General features: G+C 54.7%; 1 protein-coding gene across 6 annotated transcripts in view; it reads left to right on the plus strand.

Annotated features, from left to right (window-relative positions):
* Positions 1-22,565, plus strand: part of ATP9B (ATPase phospholipid transporting 9B (putative)) — a 221,155-nt gene that overhangs the window by 148,388 nt on the left and 50,202 nt on the right. For all 6 annotated transcript variants that reach the window (XM_046025851.1, XM_046025854.1, XM_046025852.1 and 3 more), the window contains 2 exons: positions 775-935; positions 15,888-16,030. In XM_046025851.1, the coding sequence (XP_045881807.1) occupies positions 775-935; positions 15,888-16,030 (304 nt within the window). The remainder of the gene's footprint in view (positions 1-774; positions 936-15,887; positions 16,031-22,565) is intronic.

Here is a 22,565-nt window from a genome sequence, read left to right on the forward strand (position 1 = left end):
CAGCGGGGGGACAGTGTGCAGACCGCTGGAGCTCGAGATCAAAGTTGTGCACTTGTGACTTGAGGAATGAACACTACTTACCGTTTCCCAGATTCCACACAAAACGCACGCCAAAATGAGTTCATTCATTATTGCTCAGCTAAGACGCGATCCACAGAACGAATTGGGTTGTGGACCTTACTGGGAGAACCTAGAGAGTGGGATGTCTGCACACTCCAAAGGTATTCACTCAAGCTGATACCTGGTCTGCTGCTTTTCTGCTTAATTCAGAGAAGGTTTTTTTCAGAGTCGCTCCTGGTGGATGGGGATGACGGACACTGTCCTGTTCCTGGGAGCCTCCGTCTGAGCATAAAACTGTTACATGGGATGCACTTGAGCGTCAGTTAGCACAAAGCACATGCGGAGGGACAGACACGTCCTCTCTCCGCAGACTGAGCAAGTCTGGCGTCCTTCGCACCCCACCCCTGCCCCAGTCTGCCCGTCTGTTGGCGTTTTCATCTTCAGAAAGGATCTCGGTGTTTTTTGGCTGGATACCCAGTTGTCTCAGTACATCCTTTCTGGAAATGCCCTGCGGATCGTGACTCCCTTTCAGAAATTCTGCTTAAATCTCTAAGAGACTTTTCAGGAGAGTAGAGTTAATACCGTTTTGTGTTTCGTTATAGATAAGGTCAGCACCAGAGGGAGTTTGAGGATGTCGGTCATTGCTGTCATGTATCCCAGTTCGTAACACTGCGGACATTGTGGTTATGCCCTAATTCTGTGTGTCCCTTTCAGGTTGGGTTGTTGGACCTTGAACTCAACCAGCTGACCAAAGCACTGTTTGGGGCTCTCGTGGCTCTCTCGGTCGTCATGGTAACCCTACAAGGATTTGTGGGCCCGTGGTACCGCAACCTCCTTCGGTTCCTCCTCCTCTTCTCCTACATCATTCCCATCAGGTATGTGTGAGAATTACGGTAAAACAAAGAGCTGGTTTCACCGAGTATGATTTACTGGGATTTATTTGGTCGGCGAGCAGGAGGGCCCCGCCTGAAGCCGCAGTGGGGGCAGCCGAGAGCGCTGACGGTACTGACGAGACGCGCTTCCGTAGAAGATACCGTGGGGGCCAAAGTCTGTTTTGTTAGCGCAATCTGGAAGTCTGATGCTTTTTCCTTGTGTGAGTGTTTTGATAATATAGTCAAGAATTGGGAGGTGTTTCTGGATAAACCATGACTGGTTTTGTTCACCGCTGATGGACTTCGTTTCCAGTACGATCAGACCACTGGATCCCCGCGTGTCACTATGGCAGATGGCGGAAGCCGGCCAGTGCGTCTGTCAAGTGAGATAACGTAGGAGCGAGGCGGTCTTTACTACGAACGATTTCTCAAAATGATAACCCATCCTGCGTGACATCGGGATATGAATCATGCTAGGTGTCTGTTGAGTTTAATTGCTAACGTTTGCAGTACAGAGAGATGTGAGTCTGTTCTAAAATATCTCCACAATGCATTTTAGAAGATGCTTCGTGTATGTGACTGGAGACTTCGGCGTGAGTGGGCAGTTAGAGCCCAGTAAACCCTGTGGGAAGCGGGAAGCAGCGTCTTGTGTGACACAGAACAAAAGCCGACAGGCTAGAGCGCTCCTGCCAGGGCTGGAGACGTTCTGAAGAGAAAGGCATCTTTACAGACCAGCCTTCTCCCCAGGTCCGTCTGAAGGCGATGTCCCTCACTTACGGACCTCGCCGAAGCGGAGCCGTAGCGGGGCCCCGGGCGCCGTGCCCATGACAGCACCCGGCGTGTGGCCCGTGGCCAGCCCGCCTCTCCAGCCCCGCGTCCCCCTCCACCGCCGCACCACACGCTGGCCGTGGCCCTTCTTGGCCGGGGCGGGCTGCTCCTGTGCTCCTGCTCCCGGCTGGCCACGTGGCGTCCCATCAGCCTGTTTGAATTCTGCCGCCGTTCCCAGGGTCACTGCTCTTTTCTCTGACTTGTCTGTGGTTCTGTGCTCAGCTCCATGGAGACAGGGGCCTGGTGGAGCTCAGGGCTGAGAATGGAGCACGCCTTGCCCGAGGGCTCCTCACGCCCTTGCTGAAGGGACCCACTCCGGAGGTCCTGCCTGCTCTGAGGAGCTGCGACTGTGCACACAGTCTGTGGCGCTGTCATGCAGCGTTGTCCTCAACCCACTGACACATAGCGAGTGCCAGCAGGAGGCTCTGGTGACTCATCTTTGTCCCCAGAAACTCACTGGGTAAGTGGAAATGGCAGACTAGAGCTATCGATGAGTCATCCCAGAACTGACCCTTGTCTGAGACTGTCCTGGTCGAGATCAGCCCGAAGGCCTAGTCACAGCCCCCCCCCACAACCTGACCTGTGCCGAGCATGTCACCTGGCGTCCTGCGGGGACGTGGATGCAGTTATAGGCCAGATGTGTGCTTGGAACCTGGCACAGAGTGCCTCTGCTCGGTTTCCTGGTGCACGACTCGCACCGCGTTCTCAGTGCAAGCATGTGGAAAGTATGGCCCCAAAGGAAAGTCAGTTTGCAAATGTGGTAAGTCTGCGTTGCTCCTGTTTTCTGTGTGAGAACACAGAGTTCACTGCCAGACGAGGCACACCCGTGGTCGTGTCTCCCAGAAGTAGCATGGAAGCCGTCCTTCCCTTACTCTCAACACCCACGCAACCACCCATTTCTGCAGATTTTATCTGCTGATTTGGCTTGACTTTGCTGCTCCCTAGATCAAGGACCTTGATGTCATTCCTGCCTTGAATGAGTGTCACAGCCCTCCCCAGGAGCCTCCTGACTCGAATCCGGGCCTACAAGGATTCCTTCTGTAGTTCCCCACAGGAAAGCAGGCCACGTGCCTAGCACCCCACACACAGCCCACTAGGCATCAGCAGCACTTAGTGCTGGAAGGTGTGAGCTCAGGGGTCCCTGTGTGGTGTCAACCAACCCCCCTGCCCAGTGTGAACAAACCCCCTGCCCGGCGTGAACTGAACCCCCGGCCCAGCGTGTACCAGCCCCCTTGCCCAGTGTGAACCAACCCCACCCCCTGTGAACCAACCCCACTGCCCGGTGTGAACCAGCCCCCTTGCCTGGTGTGAACCAACCCCCCTGCCCGGTGTGAACCAACTCCCCTGCCCGGTGTGAACCAACCGCCCTACCTGATGTGAACTGAACCCCCCTGCCCAGCGTGAACCAACCCCACTGCCTGGTGTGAACACCACTGCCTAACAGGAACCGCACTGTCCCATGTGGACCCCACTGCTTGTGGAAGCCCCTCCTTGCCCCTCTGTGTCCATAGTGACTGGCACGACGCGTGTTAACTTGTTCGCACACTCCTCTGCTCTCCTCTGTCACGTGCCGACAAAAGTCTGCTACTCCCGTACCCATAGAGCCAACACCTATTTTCTTAGTAATTTGTTTTGGTTTGGTTTAGTTTGGGGTTTTTGCTTTCATTAGTCTTGTTTCTATTCATTTCTGTTGCTTTTGCCTGTTCTAACATGTTTTTATGATGTGCCTTTCAAGACTGTCATAGAATGCAAAAGGCCTAGTGGGAGCGCTGTTCCTTTTCTCTAGAGCACTTCTGTATTTAACTGGTGGAAACCATTGAAAACCACTGAAATTTCTATTGTATTTTTCAGTGAAATGTTTTATTCCTGTGGGCTCTCCAATTCCTTCAGCCTGACGGTATAAAAAGACTTGACAATTTTCGTTTTATCAAATTAGCAAGAAAAATGAATTACGGTTATGAGATACATTACAAGCATTTTTTAAAGATTTTTTATAATTGTTTTTAAAGATTTTACCCATTTATTTGACAGAGATCACAAGCAGGCAGAGAGGCAGGCAGAGAGAGAGGAGGAAGCAGGCTCCCTGCTGAGCAGAGAGCCCGATGTGGGGCTCGATCCCAGGACGCTGAGATCATGACCTGAGCCGAAGGCAGAGGCTTTAACCCACTGAGCCACCCAGGTGCCCCTTTTCTTTATAATTTGTCAGACAGAGATCACAAGTAGGCAGAGTGCCCAGGTGCCCCCATTATAAGCAATTTAAGGTGATACTGATTTTCATTTTTTTTTTAAATTTCAGTTGTATATACATATTTGTAGTAAAAAATTAGATAATACCTAGTAACAAGAGAAAGAAATATATATTTTCTGCAATTTTACTGTTGGTAAAGACTATAAGGCTTTTCAGAAATGTGTACATATACAGACTTATAAATATTAAGGTGCATATTTATGTATATGTAAATATACCAATATTTACACATAGACCTTCTTTTATTTAGCCTGTACAGACTTCTTAAAAGTTTGTTTACAACATGAGGAACATACTGTTTCTGCAGATCTGTCTTGTTCTGGTTTTCCAGTCCACAGTTTTATACTTGCGTGTTCAGTCAAGTGTGGAGAGACTTACTAGACAGAATTGTACCTACGCCTCTGTCTAGCTGCAGAATGTCTCACGCCTGCTTCAGCATGAGACCTTGCATCGTTTTCACAGTTTGCGGACACAGGCAGACCAGTTCAGCAGAAGCAATGAAAACTGTAGAATGGGAGAAGCATAGGATGCTGATTTACAGAATTCATGTTTACAGGCAGTTCAACCAAGTTTGTTTTCCTTTTGCAAAGTTTCCTTAAAATATGAATAATAATACATTCTGGTATTTGGTAGATATGCTTTTCTGTTTAATAAAGGATAGATTTTTTAAATTTCCTTTTTTGCAAAGTGCACAATTTTGGAAGGTTGAGTGCTTTTTCTTCCAGTGACCTAACACGTGTTTTTAATGGAAATATAGTTGATACACAGTGTTGCATTAGTTTCCGGTGTCCAGTGTAGTGCTTGGACAGCTGCGTACCTTCCCCAACGCTCCCTGCGTAAGTCGGTGACCGTACGGGCACTGTTGAACTATTACCGACTAGGCTCCTGGTGCTCTACGTTTCATCCCGTGACTCCCTTATCTGTTAACTGGAGGCTCATACTGGTTAATCCCCTTCACCTGCCTCACCCGTCCCCTGCCCCCTTTCCCGTGTAACCTCACATTTGCTCTCTGTGCTGCTGAGTCTGTGGTTGGTTGGTTGGTTTCATCGGTTGATAAAAAGGCTTTTCAAATTTAACAAACTGAGGCTGTTTCATAGGAATTTTTCTTGACAAAATAGTTTTCAGTCACCTGATATTTTACTTTGTCTTTTAAGGAAAACAGGACCGGGTTTAAGTCATGTAATGGAAATGGATACATGTTCCCTGCATCGTGCGTGTCACTCATGACAAATCCCGCACCACCGCAGTTCTCCGGGGCACGGCTGGAGCCCGTCCGGCCGCGTGCTTGCGGCTGCTGTTGGCCCAGTGGCTCGTCTCCCCACACGCTTTCAAGTGCGGCGTCGCTAGCTGATGCTTCGGAAAACTGTCCTGTCCGCGCCGGGTCGGGGCCTTCTACCCTCACGGGGCCATGCGTGGGCGATGGCGGCGGGAAGGTGCTGACGTGAGGACTCTGTCCCTTCTGAGAAACACGTGGGCCCATCTTGTCTGAGGTCGTGCAGTTGGTGGGGGCCCAGTCTGCCCGTCAGCTGCCGGAAGGACTGGGTACCCAGTGCTCGGAGCACTGCGCAGTAAGAACGGGTGTGTGAGAATGTCAGGTAATGTGGGTGTAGAATTTGCTTCAGAACCTAGAAATCAGCTCTCTTAACGTTCCGGTAGGGCTTCCTTCTCCATTTAGCATGCTTGGGGAAAAGAGTGTATCCAACCTGGAAACCAGTCCGTGGTGGCAGAAATTTGCAGCCTATCCAGATTGCAAAAGATACGCAGACTCAAAAATTCATGGTTTGGAAAGCATGCACAAGAAAGAGGCCCAAGGGTGTGGCTGGACAGCTTTTTGCAGAAGAGGTTATGATTGTGTCTTACAGACTCACTGTCTCGGCCAGAGCCTGGAGTGGATGGGGTTATCCGAGGGAAATCTGTGTGGGAGCCTTTTGTCAGGGGGCTTGGATCCCGTGACATGCACAGGAGACACACAGAGGTTTTGAGAGTCTGTTTCAGCAGAAGCACTGCCAGCTCGGGCTGGAAGGATCAGAGACAGGATACAGTGAGAGAAGCCCATCGGGCTCCCCGATCCGACAGGCAGGAAGTAGACTCACGGAGCTGCTGGCTGCAGGCTGGTACTGCCCGCCAGGGAAAGGAAAGATTCCAGAGGCCGCAGGTGTACAGCGCCAGAGGACGGAGCAGCCAGTCACAGAAGACTATCCCCAGCCAGCTCTCTAAGCTGGGGTAGTCTGCCCTACTGGGCAGTTTGTAGGTGCTCATAGGATACAGGTGTTCTTCTCAGGCCCGCATTGTACGGATAGTCTTTCTCAATCTGTAGCTTGAATTTTTACAATTGGTGCAGTTATGAGAAAGTATTAATCTTGCATAGTCAGATTTTAAGTCTTTTTTGCTCTTGGTTGTCACTGTCCGTATGTTGTTTAGGAAGCCATTCTGAGCCACTCTCCGGACAATGGAGCTATCCTCCCGCATTAGCTTCTAAAAGCATGGCAGGGTTGTCAGTTGTCCTCAACTGCTGGAAGTGATGGGTTTTTTTGATAGCGTGAAACAGGATCTTCAGGTATCACTGTTTTCCACACCAGTTGTCTCAGCATCCCTTGCCAGAAGGACTGTTCCCTAGTGACCTAGAGCTCCTCTGTCATACACCAGGACTCAGACACGCACAGGCTGCTTTGGGTCTCCTGTGCTGTTCCCTTGGGGGGTTGTCTATTCCTGAGCAAAGAACAAACTGCTGGAACTCTCACCCCTTTGTCCTGAGTTAGTGGTTTCTAGAACGGGGCCTTTCTTCCTTCTGTTCCTCAGGAGTACCCTTGTTCTCGCTGGCCATTTGCATTTAATATTAAATTTTCCAGGCCATGAATCTAGCATGTCTCAACTTTTTTTTTTTAAGATTTATTTATTTTAGGGGCGCCTGGGTGGCTCATTGGGTAAAAGCCTCTGCCTTCGGCTCAGGTCATGATCCCAGGGTCCTGGAATCGAGTCCTGCATCGGGCTCTCTGCTCAGCGGGGAACCTGCATCCCCCTCTCTGCCTGCCTCTCTGCCTACTTGTGATCTCTTTCTGTCAAATAAATAAAATCTTTAAAATAAAAAAAAAGATTTATTTATTTTAGAGGGAGAGGGAGAGAGCAAGAGGGGGTGGTGCAGAGGGAGAGAATACTTAAGCAAACTCCCTGCTGAGCGTGGAGCCCAACACAGGGCTTGATCCCATGACCCCGGGGTCATGACCTGAGCCAAAATCATGAGTCAGCTGCTCAACCAACTGAGCCACCCTGGCACCCCAACATATCTCTCTTAATTTTTTAGGTCTTCTGCAGTATCTTGAAGTTTAAAAAAATTTCACCATAGAAACCTTGCCCAACTTTTACTAGAATTTTCAGCCTTTTTTTTCCCATTCTGAATATATGTCATTGAGGCTATAAATTCGCACGAAAATACTGCTTTGGCTACATTCCAGACGTTTCTGTAATGGTATTTTTGTTACTGTCAGGTACAGAATATCTCTTAACTTCCACTGTGATTTCTTCTTTGCCCGGTGGTTATTACAAGCATATTTGCATTTTCTAATTATTATCTGTTCATACTTAGTTTTTTATGTCGTGTCAAAGAATATACCTTCATTTCATGAATTTAGCTGAGATGCATTGTAGGGCTGGATGTCTCGTTGACTTAAACCTGGGTGCTGGATTGCTGGAATGTGGGCGCGTCTGTTAGGCCGAGGTTGTTAATCTTGTGTTTTAGTTTCTGTGCGCCCTGCTGGCTCTTCTCCCTTCTCTCACACTTGCTAAACGTTGCGTGGAAATCTTTCATCGGTGTTGGGAATCTGTTCTCCTTGGAGTTCTGTTGCTGGAGTTATATATTTTGTGGCTTTGGTATCAGATGTATACAGATTTAACTGTTACATATTTTTGCTGAGTTAAGCATTTTGTCATTATGAAGTGACTTTATCTCTGCTAAAGCTTTTTTTCCTAAAGAGTTATTTGAGAGAGAGAATGGGGGAGGGACAGAGGGAGAGAATCCTCAAGCAGATTCCACCTGAGCACAGAGCCTGATGTGGGACTTGACCCCAAAACCCTCTGACAAGACCAGAGCTGAAAGAGTCAGACCCTTAACCCATTGAGCCACCGAGGCGCCCTCTGGGAAAGCTTTTTGCGTTAAATTCTCCTTCTTGTTATGCTCATGTAGTCATGCCTGCTGGGTGTAACGTGCTTGGTTTGTCTTGCTCCATTTTGCACTTGCCCTTCTGTTTGTGTGTATGTGTGTCTCTTACGTTTAATTTTTACCTACTCTGACAAATGCTGCCTACACAGTTACTGTGATGCTGTTGTATTTCTGGTTTAAACCTACCATCTTATTTTGTTTTTTTAGTATGACTTACCTATTCTATATTTTCCTCCTGTCTCACCATTTTACTTACAGTTTTTTATAATTCCACTTTCTCTCCACTAGTTTGGAAGGTTTTAAGTTGTATTTGTTTTTCTTGTAGTTAGCCTGTGACCTGAGAGCATTATTCTCTCTCAGAGCCACAGGTAGTCACTTCCTGGACACATTGTTTCGGAGTAATGTTTACCTCCTTGCACCCCTCTGACCTTGTGCCATTTTTGTCATGTACTTTAATCCAAGTCCCAAAGATACTGTTGTTTCACACATTCCCTGTGCATGTCAGTGGGAGAAAGAAATATCGTGTATTTCTTCATTTCTGACACCTCGGGCCTTTCATGAGGAGTGACTTTCCTTCTGTCAGAAATGTATTGTTCTGTTTACTCTGGCTTTATTGGGAATAGTCTAGATTTCTGTTTGGCTTTCCTTCGTGAAACCTTTCCTCCCACATGCCCCATCTTGCCTTCTGGCTGCAGCCTTCACTGGCAGGCATCTGTGGGCCTCTGCTTCTTGGTGCCCTCCACCCTACAGTGGCTTTCCGACCTACTCCTTGTTGCTGCTCTGTGCTCAGACACGCTGTGTGGGGATGGAAGCTGCTTTTCGTATAATGCTTAGGATTTGGTGCATTGGTCAAGTCTGTGAATCACTCCTTTCCTGTCCCAGAAAACAGGGTTGTTGTCTCCTTATATACTGCTCTGTCCCCTCTCTTTTGATGACATGAATGTTAGATTTGTTCGGCGTCCTATCCCCACTCTTTGTTTCTCCTTTTTTCCTATTTTCCACCTTATGTCCTCATTCCCCATTCGGTATCTTCTCCTGTGGCCCGACTTCCAAGCTGCTGATCTCATCTTTGGCCGTGTCTAGGCCGCTGTCAGACCGGTGGAATTCTTATTTTCTGTTACTGATACTTTTTGGTCCAGGAAATTCTGTTTGGTATCTTTATCACATTGATTTATTCATTTTTATGTTTGCCTGTTTCCTTGCAAATATCTTTCTAGTTTTCCGTATGTTTCCTCATTTTACAGTCTGTGTCGGTCTCGTGTGGGATCTGCTGCTTTTGTCCTTTTCTCTTGTTTTCCCTCTGGCTGTCACCCGAGTACACTGTTTCCCTGAGCACTGTTTGTTGTGTTTTGTTTCTGGTCTATTTGTGGGAATTTTCGTTGGTAATCATATTTGAAAAGCTAATTATAGGAGTAGTGTGAAGTCAAAGACGAGAGCTTTGTTTTTCTGGAAACGGTGCGCTTGCCTCTGCTGTGTACTTGGAGGTACCACCTGCCTAGGAACATCTTCCTCCAAACCGGAGAGTCACAGTCACGGAATCACACAAGCCCGCCGCCAGCTGCCCACGCAGGTACTTCGCTTTCCAGCTTCCGCCTCATAGCCCTGCCTCCCCTGGAAAGCAGGGCCTCGTGTTGGGCCTCCTCCTGTTGACGGTCAGGCCTTCGTTCTTGCCCCTGTACGCAGCCTGTTGCTGACTGGCACTCCCTTCACCCTTATGGAACCCGCTGAGGGTTCAACCCAGAAATTCCTCACTATCCAGTCAGTTCTTTCTTTTAAGAAACATGAAAAATATTTTATACAGTATTTCTTGTTGTTTTCAGTGGGAGCATTAGTTCAGACAGGATAACCTGTCATTACCCAAGATCACAGAACTTCCTTGCAGTTTTGCATAAAGAAAGACAAATTGGAATGAAACTTTCTAATTAGCTTTGTTAGCAGAACTCTCCAAGGGTAGGTAAAATTTTCAGGTCCCAAATGTGATAAACTTTATTCTTGAGAATGCAGCCGACTTCTTTGTTGTTCTTTTAACAACAGTGTACAACTATAGCAATGACAAACTGGGGGGACGCTAGGTGACGTTAAAATAACGTGACGTAGATCAACTGTGGTCTGTCTGTACGATGAATACTATCTGGTAATAGAAAGGAATAAAGTTTTGAAAGATAGATAGAACAACTTGGGCATTTATGGGACATTCTTGAAGTTAGAAAATTATAATGATGGACAATTCAGCGGTTGCCAGGGTTCGGGGTGTGGGCAGCTGCTGCTGTGGGAGTTAACCTGAGGAGCGTGCAAGCCTCTTGGAACCGTCTGATTGTGAGGGTGACAGGGCGTGCCACGAACCTGTCCTTGGAACACAGAAAGCAGAAGTGTGTGTAAAACGTGGCCGAGGCCGAGTGAACCCTGCGTGTGACGTAAGCGTGCCGTAAAGCAGCTCTGCTGGGGGAGAGAGCGCTTCAGGCCAAAGGTGTCGCCCCTCGGGGAGCACCCGGGAACCTGGTTTTGCTGCTTCTGCGCATCTAAAAGCAACTTCAGAGTCAGAAGCTACAAGAAAGCCAAACACTGTCCTCACCGTTTCCCGTGAGAGCTGGTGTGTACCGGAGGTGGAGGCTTCAGGCTCCAGAGCACGGGGCTGCGAGCTGGCGTTCCTGCCGTGGGGACACCTCACGCTTGCTCTGGCCTCCGGCGGTCCCTTCTGTTCCCTCGGGGGTTAGAGTTGTACTTACGGCCCCAGCGGCCACAGCTCCTCTTCAGGCCCTTGTCCTTCTGGCCGTTGTTTCATTCATCTTGTTTCAGTTCGCGTCATCTTTCGCATAGTAATGAGCAGCTCGTCCATATTTGTGCAGCCTGGTGTCATTTGCCCTTCACTCAGGCTGCACTGCTTTTTCATGAAAGATCTGCAGATGCGGTTCTTAACCGACGCGTCAGTTAAAGGGGGAGTTTGTTTCTGTGTCAGACAGGTGCAAAGCAGGTGAGCCCAGCAGCCCGTGGGGTGTGGCTCCAGCAGGAAGCCCAGGGCCCTCCGTGGTTGTCCCCGTCTGCCGACTCTGCTTACGTGTCTTCTCGGCCGCGTCTTCCTCACCGGCTCACACAGACGGTGTGGGAGGCCTACGGGCTCACGCTCTGTGATCACACACTCCATCTGAACCAGTTCAGAACTCCTGAGAGTGCCCCGACGCTCCCAGAACCCAGCACTGCCTCACGGTGCATAGCCTGGATCCGTGAGGCCCAGTGCCCTGGCCCGTCCTCGGAGTGGGGGTGGGTCTGCAGGGGCACTATGGGGAGGGCAGTGGGGGGCGCCTCCGTCTGGCCCTCCTCTCCTCTGCCCAACTTTCACTGAGGACCCTGTCACTGTCGCCTTTGGGTGGAGCTGAGCTGAGCTTTTCCAGCCTTGGAAAGTCTCCCGCGTGTGCGGTATTTCACGTGCCCCCCCCCCCGCCCCCGTAGGGAAACACTGAAACAAGTCTGACCTTGTTGCCGCACCCCGATACCCTGTGGTTCCTACTTGATTGAGGGTGCCGAGGGGTTGGGGTACCGTCACCCTGGATGGAAGGCACAAAGGTGGGTCTCCCTGAGGACCATCCTGGGTGTGCCCCGGTCTCCCTGAGTGTGGCTCGGAGTGAGGGCGTGTTCTCAGAGCCCTCCGGGAAGCCCCAGGTCCTGGTGTGCTCCGTGGCGTCCCGTTGGCCCCTGCACAGCTGAGTCTCCGTGTCGCACCGTGACTTCTTTGCTTCGGTTGGTCTGGAACTTCACTTCTCCTTTATTTCAGATCTCCCGTCTCCCACGCCTGTTCAGAGACTGACTAACATGACCTAAAGGTTTGCATATACCGGTTTCAACTACACTCATACCATAGCAGATTTTCTGTTTCTTAGGACCCAGGGCTGTCTGTTCCGTGTATCTTTGTGTGCACAGGGGGTCGCAGTTCCCACGGACGCTCGATGTGTTTGGTGTGTATGTCCCTTCCTTCCGCTGACAGGCCGTCTGTGCCAGCTGAGCTCTGGGGCCTCGCTGATGACCTGCCTTCCCCGAGTGGTGCACCCCTGTCCGCTCCGTTTTAGCTCAGGGCCCGTGTCCTGTGTAAAATCTTTTCTGACTGTTGAGATCATCTGCTCCGGCGACTTGATTCAGGAACCCTCCCGTATGCCCTCGTGCCAGTCCCCGCGGCGACCTTGCCGGTCGTTGGCACTTTACAGGTGCCGTGACCGAGGCTCAGAGAGACCCACTGTGCCGTTTGTCCAAGATCAGAGAGCTAGCAGCTCTGCAGCTGAAGAATCAGTGTAACTCATACCTACCCTTACCCTGTGAAACGCAGCTAGCCGTGCTGCTTCCCGACGGAGCCTCGAAAGAGGGATCGGAGAACTGGGGGGCTGAGTGGGCGGGAGCTGGTGACTGAGATACAGGAAACGGGCGGGAAAGTGAGCTTGGAGTGTCTCTGCAGTCCCTGCTCAGGTGGGGGCGGGTGCCGCCATCCACCGCCGCCACGTGGAGTCTCCTCCTCCTCAAGGAACAGTACACGTGTCTGTCGGATTTGGTTTGGCGCCGGAAGAGGGGGAGGTGGGAGTGTTACCCACCATCGTACGCTCCTTTAGAGGGGTTAGTGCTGAGTCCGAGGGAAGATCGTCTGTAGGCCACGGTGTGAAGCCCGGGATGGGGGTCCGAGCTCCTCGCAGAGACAGTCGCCCTCCACATGCACAGCATTGGGAGTTCAGCCAGCGAGGACCTGGGTGCTGTCCCTTGCCATCCACAGAGTGTCAGAAAGAGGTGGACGGGCTCCCGGATGGCTTACTCAGTGGTCGTCCAACTCTCTGTCTCAGCTCGGGTCTTGATCACGGGGCCGTCGGTTCAGGTCCCACGTCGGGCTCTGCACCCCAAAAGAGAGGTTCAGGATGTTACAGAAGGAAAACTGGGGGAAATTCAGATAAAACGGCATCTGTGCCATTTCCCATAGATGATGGTTTACAGGAAAAAGTTTTGATTACTTTTGTAGAACTTCTCATTAAAATGACTTTTGCTCATGTTAAGACCCAAACACAAGTATCGGGCAGGCAGAGTGCATGCAGGCCCTTTTGGGTGGCCGTGTCCCCGAGGAGCGCCGCAGGCCTGTGCCTGGCCGTAGCCTGGCCAGGGCCTGAGTGCCACCCCCGCAGCCCCCACAGGACAGTCGACGTGCGGCAGGCGGCATGCGACCCGACGGGGTCGGGCCTCACGTTCGTCCGGTTCCCCCTCACACATCTCCCTGCAGTGAGGGGAGGCCTGGCAGGACTGTTCGGTCAGGAGCGAGCCCACATGAGGCACCTGCTGCCCAGCCAGCCTCACGCTGGGCTGTGGTGCCCCTTCTCGACGCTCCTGGCCGTCTGCAGGGTCCGGGGGCTCCGGTTCGGTTTCCTCATGTGACAGTGTGGGTCGCAGTCGCCTTCCAGTGCACGTGACGGTCTGAAATGGCAGACAGCTTTTCCACTTGATGCGGAATGGATCTCTTGATAACAAAACCGTCGCTGGTCGGTTAGCCGTAAAGTGAGCAGAAAATAACCGGTATCCGTTACCACATAAACCACGTCTGTGATTGTCAAAATGTCAGGCCTGATGTTTTGTTCGTAAGTCATGTGACCGTGAAGTACTTCGCTCGTCGACCAGAAGTCTAAGTTGTAAAGCTCTGTAGGAACATTACTCACAAGTGGCGAGAGTTATCATTACTCTGTCAACTTACTGCGTGACGTTTGAGCTTCTAGAGATTCTTAACATTGAAAAGCAAGTTGTGCGAACACTTGCCCAAAGTACAGGACGCGTGTAAGCCTAGGCTTCTGCTTCCTGTGAGGCGTTCGTCTTGGTCGAAGACACGTTCTCGCTGTGAAAACAGAACTCGCCCGTGCTGTGTTTCTCCTTGAGGGTTACCCCCTTCTCTTGTTCAGCAGCCCTGAGGGTCGGTGCCGTCCGCGGGACACACTCCGCTGGCGCTTGTTGGTGACACAGCCGTTGGAGAAAGGAGTGCTTGCCGCTGCGCAACAGAAGCAGCGGTTTCCTGAGCAGTGCCCGCGCTGGCGGGGAGAGCCCCTCGGAGAACCCACGGCGCTGCTTGGGCGTCCAGTCTGCCCCAGGCCCAGGGCACCCTGCGAGCTCGGGAACACTCCCTGCACGCCCCCGACCAGGGTGGTCCTTGTGCCTGGGGTAGCGGAGGCAGGCCGGCACTTTCCGAAACTGTGACCGGAGTCCTCAGGAGAAGGTCCTGTTCCTCCTCTGCGTTGGCCTCCGAGCCTGCAGAGCTGCCGTGCCAGCCGCACCAGCCCGCCCTGCGGCCCCCAGCCCGCCTGCCTCCACCCCTGCCCACGGAGCCTCTCCCTCTCCTGCCCTGGTTCAGGGGGTCTGCCTGGCAAGCGGCGCCTGAGTCACGGATGGGTCTGGGGAGATGCTGTTTTCCCTCCCGCAGACCCACACGCCTTCTGCTTCTCCGCGCCTTCTGCCCGTGGCCGCTCTGGGCACCTCACCGCAGCCCCACAGAGCGCGCACCGCGCCACAGAGTCGCACACACAAGCCGGTGCCCCGTGCTAGCGCTCCCCTGGGTTTCACAGCCGGCCCCGCCCCACTGTGCCTGGTGCCCAGCCGACCCGGGACCAGGCCGCCCGCAAGGCCGAGCTGCCGTGTTCCGCGCGGTGCCGTCCTGCAGCGTCTGTCCTCCCTCGTGGCGTGGTGGCCGGCTGGAGTGGGACAGTACGGAGCTGGGACGCGGCGATGCTGGTCTACGAGGTCCGTGCGCTTGCGGCTTAGGTCTCTTCTTTCTAGCTGCAGAGCTGAGGATCTCTGAGGTGGGAGCTCACTGTGACTAGTTTGCGTCCTCGGACTTACCTGCAGACTCGACTCTCCCCGCTGACTCGGAGTCGTCCGCGCTTCCTCTCCAGGGTGCGTTTCCCTGTGGGCAGCCCGTGCGAGTCGCCATGCTGGTCCGAACGGCTGAGTGTCAGTCGGTGCCCCACGTCGCGCATCTGCTGTCCTCTTGACAAAGTCGAACTGCCACAGATTGTTTTCTAGAATTGGAAGCATGTCTGCATGGCCTTCCGTCGACTGTGAGCGGGAGCCAAACTGGGGCTCTGACTGGGACGGGGGAGCAGAGCAGGCAGCCAGCGCCGCGGGGGCCGCACGGGAGCCCCTTGTACATGCTGTGGGTCACTGCGATGGTGAAACCCGGGCTCTGCACCGCGCCCTGCCCCCGCTGACTCTGATCCCACCCCCTGCCGCTCTGCCCCAGTGCGCCCTGCTCGGGCCACGCCACCGCCCTGGCCCGGAACCTGGCTTTCTGGGGGCCCAATCCTCCTGCCAGCGTGTCGTCGTCGGGATGTGTCCTGTTTGTTCTCGTGAAACGAGCAGGGGAAGGTCACGATGCAGTCCAGGTTCCTGTCGCGAGTGGGACGCCACCCGATGCCCTGACGCATGCACCATCTGTCCCGTGAGCGGGGATACTTCTGCACGCCCCCTTCTCCAGCGTTTGCCTCCGCGTGCTCCGCCAGGGCACCGGGAGGGGCCTGCGTGCCATCGCTGACATGGTGTGAGGCCTAGAAGGTTTGTTGGCTGAAGTCTCAACAAATCCATTTGCTTTAAAGTCTGAAATCTAGTATCTCCTACTGGGTTCACATGAGGCTAAAGATAACGTGTGTGGGGAAAGCATGAGCATGAATGTGTCGCGTGGGTTTGGGCCCCACTAACGACTGTGATGGCTTTTCTTTGACAGTTTGCGTGTGAACTTGGACATGGGCAAAGCCGCGTACGGCTGGATGATCATGAAGGACGAGAGCATCCCCGGCACGGTCGTGCGGACCAGCACCATCCCCGAGGAGCTGGGGCGCCTGGTGTACTTGCTCACGGATAAAACAGGTACCGCGGCTGCCTCGCGCGGCCTTTGTGTGCACGGCCAGCGTCCAGTGCAGGCCACCCCGGGACGCGTGCGTGCGTGTGTGTGCGTGCACGCGCGTGTGGAGCGACGCAGTGAAGTCGTTGGGATCAGGGCTCTCCCGACTCTGCTGACACCAGCACGCAGCTCGCCTTCAGCGTGAGTAAGCACGCATCGTCGGCTGCCGGAGGTGCGGTTCGGAAGCCGTAGATGACGCGCGTATGCTTTAGTCCTGCCGCCGCCCCCTTGCCGGATTAGCGGCGGCTCCTGAGAGCAAAGGCCGCTTGCCTGTGTGTTACAGTACGAGGCCTCTGAGCCGGTGGGGGTGAGGGGTGAGGGGTGGGGCGAGACGTGTGCGTTGGGTGTTGCACAGTAATGCACGCCTCGAGAGCCTCACCGGCACCTTCAGGTCCGTGCCCCAAATTTTGTTTGTCCTTATTTCATTTCTTGCTTGCTTCATCAGAGAATCCTTGTCCGTCCGGAACATTCTGAATAAAACATAAACGGACCCCACAGGCTAGAGCCTCCCTGAATTCTCCCTCCGGGGCTTAAATGCCCGGTGATTCCTGGGCTCAGTCCGTTGAGTGTCGACGCTTGATTTCAGCTCAGGTCATGATCTCATGGTCACGACATCGAGCCCCGTGTCCGCTCAGCATGGGGTCTTGCTCTGCTCGCCCTTTCTCACGTGTGCTCCCTCTCAGGCGAGCTTGCGTCTTGAAGAACACTTCCTGTGACGCGTGGTGAGCTACACCTGAGAGTTTGTGTGACGGAGAGATAGGTCTCCGTGCAGTTCAACTTTAGTTTTTTTTAAAGATTTTATTTATGTATTCGACAGACAGAGAACACAAGCAGGCGGGGGCGGGGGGAAGCAGGCTCCCCGCGGAGCAGAGAGCCCGATGCGGGGCTCCATCCCAGGACCCTGAGATCATGACCTGATCAGAAGACCGAGGCCCAACCCACTGAGCCACCCAGGTGCCCCTCAACATTATTTTTAATAAAGTGCCAGAAAAGCACTTTATTAAAAGTCACCACAGTCAGGAAACAGATCCAACGACACGATCGCTTCGCACGTTTTAATCCGGCCGTTGCCGTACAACAAGAAATCGCGACAAGCTCTGTGCGCGAGAGAAGGGGCACGTATTCGCAGATGAAAAACGAACCAGGGGAATCACCTGCCGGGAGTCAGAGCCAGCCAAGCGGCAGGTCCTGGGTCAGCAACAGGGCAGCTCCCTACGTGTCGAGCAGCCCGAAGGGCAGAGGCCCCGCTCACGGTGTCACGCGCGCGTGTGGGACGTGGGCGTAGACGAGAGGGGAGGGAAGTACGTGCGTGAGAATGATCGGACCTGACAGGAGCGTGAGAGAGGACGTAAGCCACCAGACGGGCTGCGGGCCCGCACGAAGATGCGGGTTTGCCCAGAGCCTGCTGTCACGATGAAGTGATGTACTACAGTCCAGTCAGTATCCAGTTGCTGGAAGCATTTTGTTTTGTTTTGTTTTTTAATTTAAAGTGAGTTTTTAATTTCTCATTGAAGTAATCGCGGTTGCTGATGGGGTGTTTGAACCCACAACCCTGAGATCAGGTGTCACGCGCTCCCACAGAGCCAGCTGGGCACCCCAGCGGCATTTGGTTGTGGTCGGGGTTGGTCACTGTGGCATGTTGGGGACTGTCCATGTCCCCACGAGGTGGTAAGGTGATGCTCGTGAGCCGGGAGAAGTCTGGTCAACGGGGGGCTCGGACTCAGGGAGGGAGACTATGAAAACGCCTTCAGGTTTCTCCCTTCCCAGCCTCACCGAGCTGACAGGAAAAGATTCGGAGAAAAACCGTCTGACAGCGCGGAGGGCAAGCGGAAGTGCCTCCGCAGAGGCGGGTTATTTCTCGGGGCTAGTGGGATTGTTCTGTCAGAAGCTGGAGTGAAGCAAACCCAAAGTCCTCGGGGGACCCCAGAGAAGAGGGTCCTGCAGAATCGCGGCGCTTACGGCACGCGGGTCTGGGGAGGGCCGCCCACCGGCCGCAGGAGCCGAGCTGCACCCGCCCCGCACTGGGCAGGCCGGACCGTGCGCGCCAGCAGCGGAGGACGCGCGGAGGCGCCCGCAGCTCGACAAGCCCACCGCGCCCGGGAGCGCACGAGTGCACGCTCGCTCCGAAGCCCAGAGGATCCCTGAGGAGAGGCCTGGGTTACAGGGGCTAGGTCCCGCCTCTGAAGTCCGCTTCAGGATTAAACCGCATTTCCACGCAGCAGCGGCAGTGCGGGCGTTTACTTCCCAAAAGGCCGTTTAGAATCGCAGCGAACCGTGTCAAGTCGTTGGAAGTCAGTGCATGCAAACGTGTGGAGGCTGTATGAACGCGCCTCTTCCCATTGGAGGACCTGAGGCTTTGCTGAGTGACGGGATGGCATCTCCGCGTGGCACCCCACGTGGGCAGGTCCTGCCTGCCTGAGGCGCACACCGCCCCGGACCTTGTCGGCACCGTCATTGGCCCTGTTCCCCGGCGGCCACTGCTCCGCGCCGGCAGAAGAGCCTCGGCAGCCTCGGTCCACGGGGGCCCCCTCCCCGGCTCCCGTCCCCAAGGGGACGCGTGCGCATCCGAGCGGGAGACAAACACACGGATGTTCACGGCGTCGTCTCGGACCACGCGACCCAACTGAACGTAACATCAGAAACGCGATTATCGTCCAACACGTCAGTCGCGGAATGGTCCATGACAACCTCACAGTTTACTGCGGAGCCAAAATGTCTGGGGCCGTCCCGCCTTCCTGCCCCGGTTCGGGCTGCGCGGCGCGCTTGTCTGCGAGCAGGCGCCGTCGGCTGTCGTGTCTGCACCAGACGGCCACCAGACGGCCACTGAAGTCCGCACGTAACACGCCCGTGTGACGCCTGCTCTCACGTCAGTTTACAAACAGGAGTACGTCGCCGAGCGCATGGTGCCCGTGAGGAGAAACCAGTGTCTCCTGCCCCCGTGTGTCTCCGTGTGCGATGCCAGTGAGGGAGGGACAACTCGTGACGGTGTTTCTCCTGAGACGCTGCCTTTGCATTTCGCACTTTACATGCTGACGGGACCACCTCTAGCTCCCCGCATTTCCCTGAATTCCAGTTCCATCCGGGACGGGGGTGAGTGGTTTTGCCCCGAGTCATAAAGTAAAGCCCATTTTCCCCATGTCTCACTCTGCTGTGTCGACAAAGCAAAAACAATCTGGGTTTCTGAGATTTAGAAAGAATTACAGAAAATTAATATAAAATATATGAGTGAGAGAAAATCTTACGCATTTCATTTTCCAAAAGGCTTTTTTGTGCCAGAGGTCATTGGAGGGACCTCCCGTCTCCACATCCTAGTGTTGCAGCCACGTGGAGTCTTAAATGTTTTTAGTATTTTAAAAATTTTGGTCTCGAACTTTTTCGGAATGTTTCTCAGTAAAATCACAAGGTGAACGCCGCTCCCCGAGTGCACCTGGTGCGCCCTCGCCACGACAGCCCGGTGTGTCCTCGGCCTGGGGCTGTGCGGCGGCGGGCACCGTGTCTGCGGGTCGGCTGCGCTCTGCAGGGAGTGCTGCCGGGGCGGCTTGTAAAGGCCACACCGGCCGAGTCGCCGGTGGAGGCCGTCGAGGATGACTTGTGTAGTGGTCACGTCACTGCAAGCACATAGGAGGACTCAGTGCCCTCCTCACTCGACTCCCTGAGAACCAGCTTCTCGCACAGTCAGGTGGAGGCCGCCAGCACGACCGGGCTGAGCCCCCACCTCTGAGCCGCGTGTGGCCTCGAGCAAACCTCCAAGCCCCCAAGCGGCCGTGGGTGCTCCTAGGCGTGGCCGGCGCTGCGCAGTAGGCCGTGAGGGCCACGTTCCCACTCACCTGCCGTCCGCCGCGAGGGGCCGGTGCAGCCGCAGATCCGGGGCCCCCTGGGAAGCGTCGTATCCCAGGAACTGCGCTGACTGCTCTCGCTTTTATTCCTTATTTTTGTCCTATGAAGAATCCAGGTCCTCTGGTCCCCCAGGGTTGGTCAGGGTTCGGCGGTCTCCGTGGTGAGCTCCACGTCGTGGAGGGTGTGACGGGGGCAGTTGGGGGTGGGGGGAGAACTCGGGGCAGAGACCGCCGGCAGACACCACCTGCTGAGGCGGTTGGGAGTGAGCCGCCGGCTGGGGAGCCTTCCACGGCTGGCAGAACCGTGAGGCGGCCCTTGGCGGGATGGTGACCGGGCTGTGCCCCACCGGTGCGCTCTCTGGCAGGAAGCGTCCATCTCGCTGCCTCGCGCTTGCCCCAGCAGAAGAGAAGATGAAGTGTCCGTGCCGGCGTAGAGGTCCCTTCTCGTGCACGAGAGAGCAGTGCGGTGCGATCAGGTTTGCTGGGTGCAGGTTTCCGGGAAGATCTGAAATTAGTGACGTCGCTGTGGTGACGTGTGTGGCCAGCGGTGCGTGAGACGTGAGTCGCTCCCCCCACACGAGCAGACGTCTGCTAACTGCGGGGGTCCAGAGCACTGGACGCTGACCTGGACCGTGGACGCACCGCGCTGGTGTGCGGGGACAGGCCGTCTGTCCCAGGCCGGCGGGGGGCCTGCTGCTCGCACAGGCTGCCGTGACGACGACGTGCTTGGAGAGCCGTGCTGCGGAGAACTCACGGATTTTAACACCGAACTCCGCAGCCTGTAACGGGAGCCGCGCATTCCTTTGTTTATGTTCCCACAGAACAAAGCATGCCAGACCACGCCTGAAGCAGCAGGGTGTTCAGGGCGCGCACTGTGACTGTTGTGCCTGTTCCCAGGCTCTGCCAGGCCGTTTGCTCCCGGGTCGCGATGGCCTCTGAGACCGCCCCCTCTGCACCGGGACGTGCTGTGTCCACGGCGGCGCATCTCTCCCGGGACGAGCTGGGGCGGGCTCGGGGGTCTTGTGCGTGGGGTGGGTGCAGCCTCTCCTGCCTGAGCACGGTGGCCGAGCCTCGGGTGCGGACACACTTGCAGGGTCGGGCTGGCATGGCGCTTGACTGGGGCACGTGCTTGGCATGTGCTTGGCCGTTCACACTGGCGGAGACACTTGACGCAGGCGGTGGTGAACAGACGCCCATCGTCCTGGGACTCGCCGCCTTCTGAGAAAGCCTCGTTTACAGCACATGGAACGCGGACCCCAAACTGAGTGTGGGCACGCGCTCGGAAGACTCCTAGCACACTCCGCAGCTAGAAGTTGTTTCCGGTCCTCATTCCTGCCCTGTAAAGCCCCAGTGGCTTTGTGCTTGGGGCACCGTTGATCCCATGTGACCCTCACCTGGGGAAGGTCCCCACCCGGAACCTGCATGGGCGTCTGCGGTCGGCGCAGGCAGAGTTCCCTTGGCAGAGTTCCCGGTGGCCTCCGTGCCCGGGCTCCTACAGCGCGGGGCCGCGGCCAGGCCGGTGCCGGGAACGGTACATCGGAAAGCGTGGCTGCTGCATCTCCAGAACCACTGCCTCTGCCTGCTGGTGGCCCTTCCGCCGCCGCCCCAAGAGGGGCGCCTGCGGGATTTTCTCATCAAAGACTGAGCTCCTCTCTGCCTGCTCTGCTCACTGTGCTCTGGAGCACGCGGCTTTAAGGAGCTACGGCATTTTCTTTCTGCAGGAATCACAAACACGCCTCTTGTCCAAGGACCTTTCCTGTCTGTCCGTGGCGCACTCATAGTGCCCAGGTCACGGGGAAGCCTTCCTGGCGTCTGCCTGCCTGCGTCAGCCCATCCTGTTCACGTAGCTTCCGACTTGGGACATACTGACGGCTGTTGCATGAAGATGACAGAAGTTGTACAACCTGTCAGCTGCTTGAAATCATGAAAATTGTTTAAGGCTTGAAAATAATTTTGCATTACTGACTCTTTCAGTAACTAGTTTAACCTTAGTAACTGGTTTAACCCTGCTGTGCAGGCGGCGTGGAGAGTCTCACACCAGCCCTGGCATTCCTGCTCAGCGTTCTGCAGGGTCTGCTGAAATAGGAACATCGTTGAAACTTGGAGGATGCTCCCAGGACTCATCCCGCTGTGTCAAGGTGTGATTCGCGCCCCCGCGTAAAGGCGTGTCCCCGCGGATGTTTCAGTATCTTGAACCTGGCGGATGCAAGTGCGTAAGAAGAGAGCTGGAAATTCCACTGTTTATTGGATGAAATGGTCGTCATTTGTTGGAACGTGTCTGTTACAGCCTCCGTAAAACATGATGTTCAGCAACTAGGACGACGGTACCAGGCACAGCGCTTGACGCGGCCGGCCGGCTGCCAGGGCAGGTGCCAGCGTTGGGCTCAGCCGCCGCAGCGCTCAGTGTCAGCAGCGGCCGCCTTGCTGCCCTGCCCTTGCTCGGCCCTCGGTGACCCCTGGTCAACCTCGTGCCTCAGTAGGTCCACCTGTGCTGACTTCTCCCATGAGAGCAAGCACACGCCGTGTGGCCTTCTGTGTCTGGTTCCGTTCACTCAGTGGACACTTTCCGGGTCCGCCCGCATCGTCGTGGGTCTCGGTACCTCGCTGCTTCTATCGTGGGTGATACTCCTGCATGCGGGTAGACCACATCTCATTTCTCTGTCCT

The sequence above is a fragment of the Meles meles genome, chromosome 12 (assembly GCF_922984935.1).
Source record: "Meles meles chromosome 12, mMelMel3.1 paternal haplotype, whole genome shotgun sequence".
In the NCBI taxonomy this organism is placed as follows: domain Eukaryota; kingdom Metazoa; phylum Chordata; class Mammalia; order Carnivora; family Mustelidae; genus Meles; species Meles meles.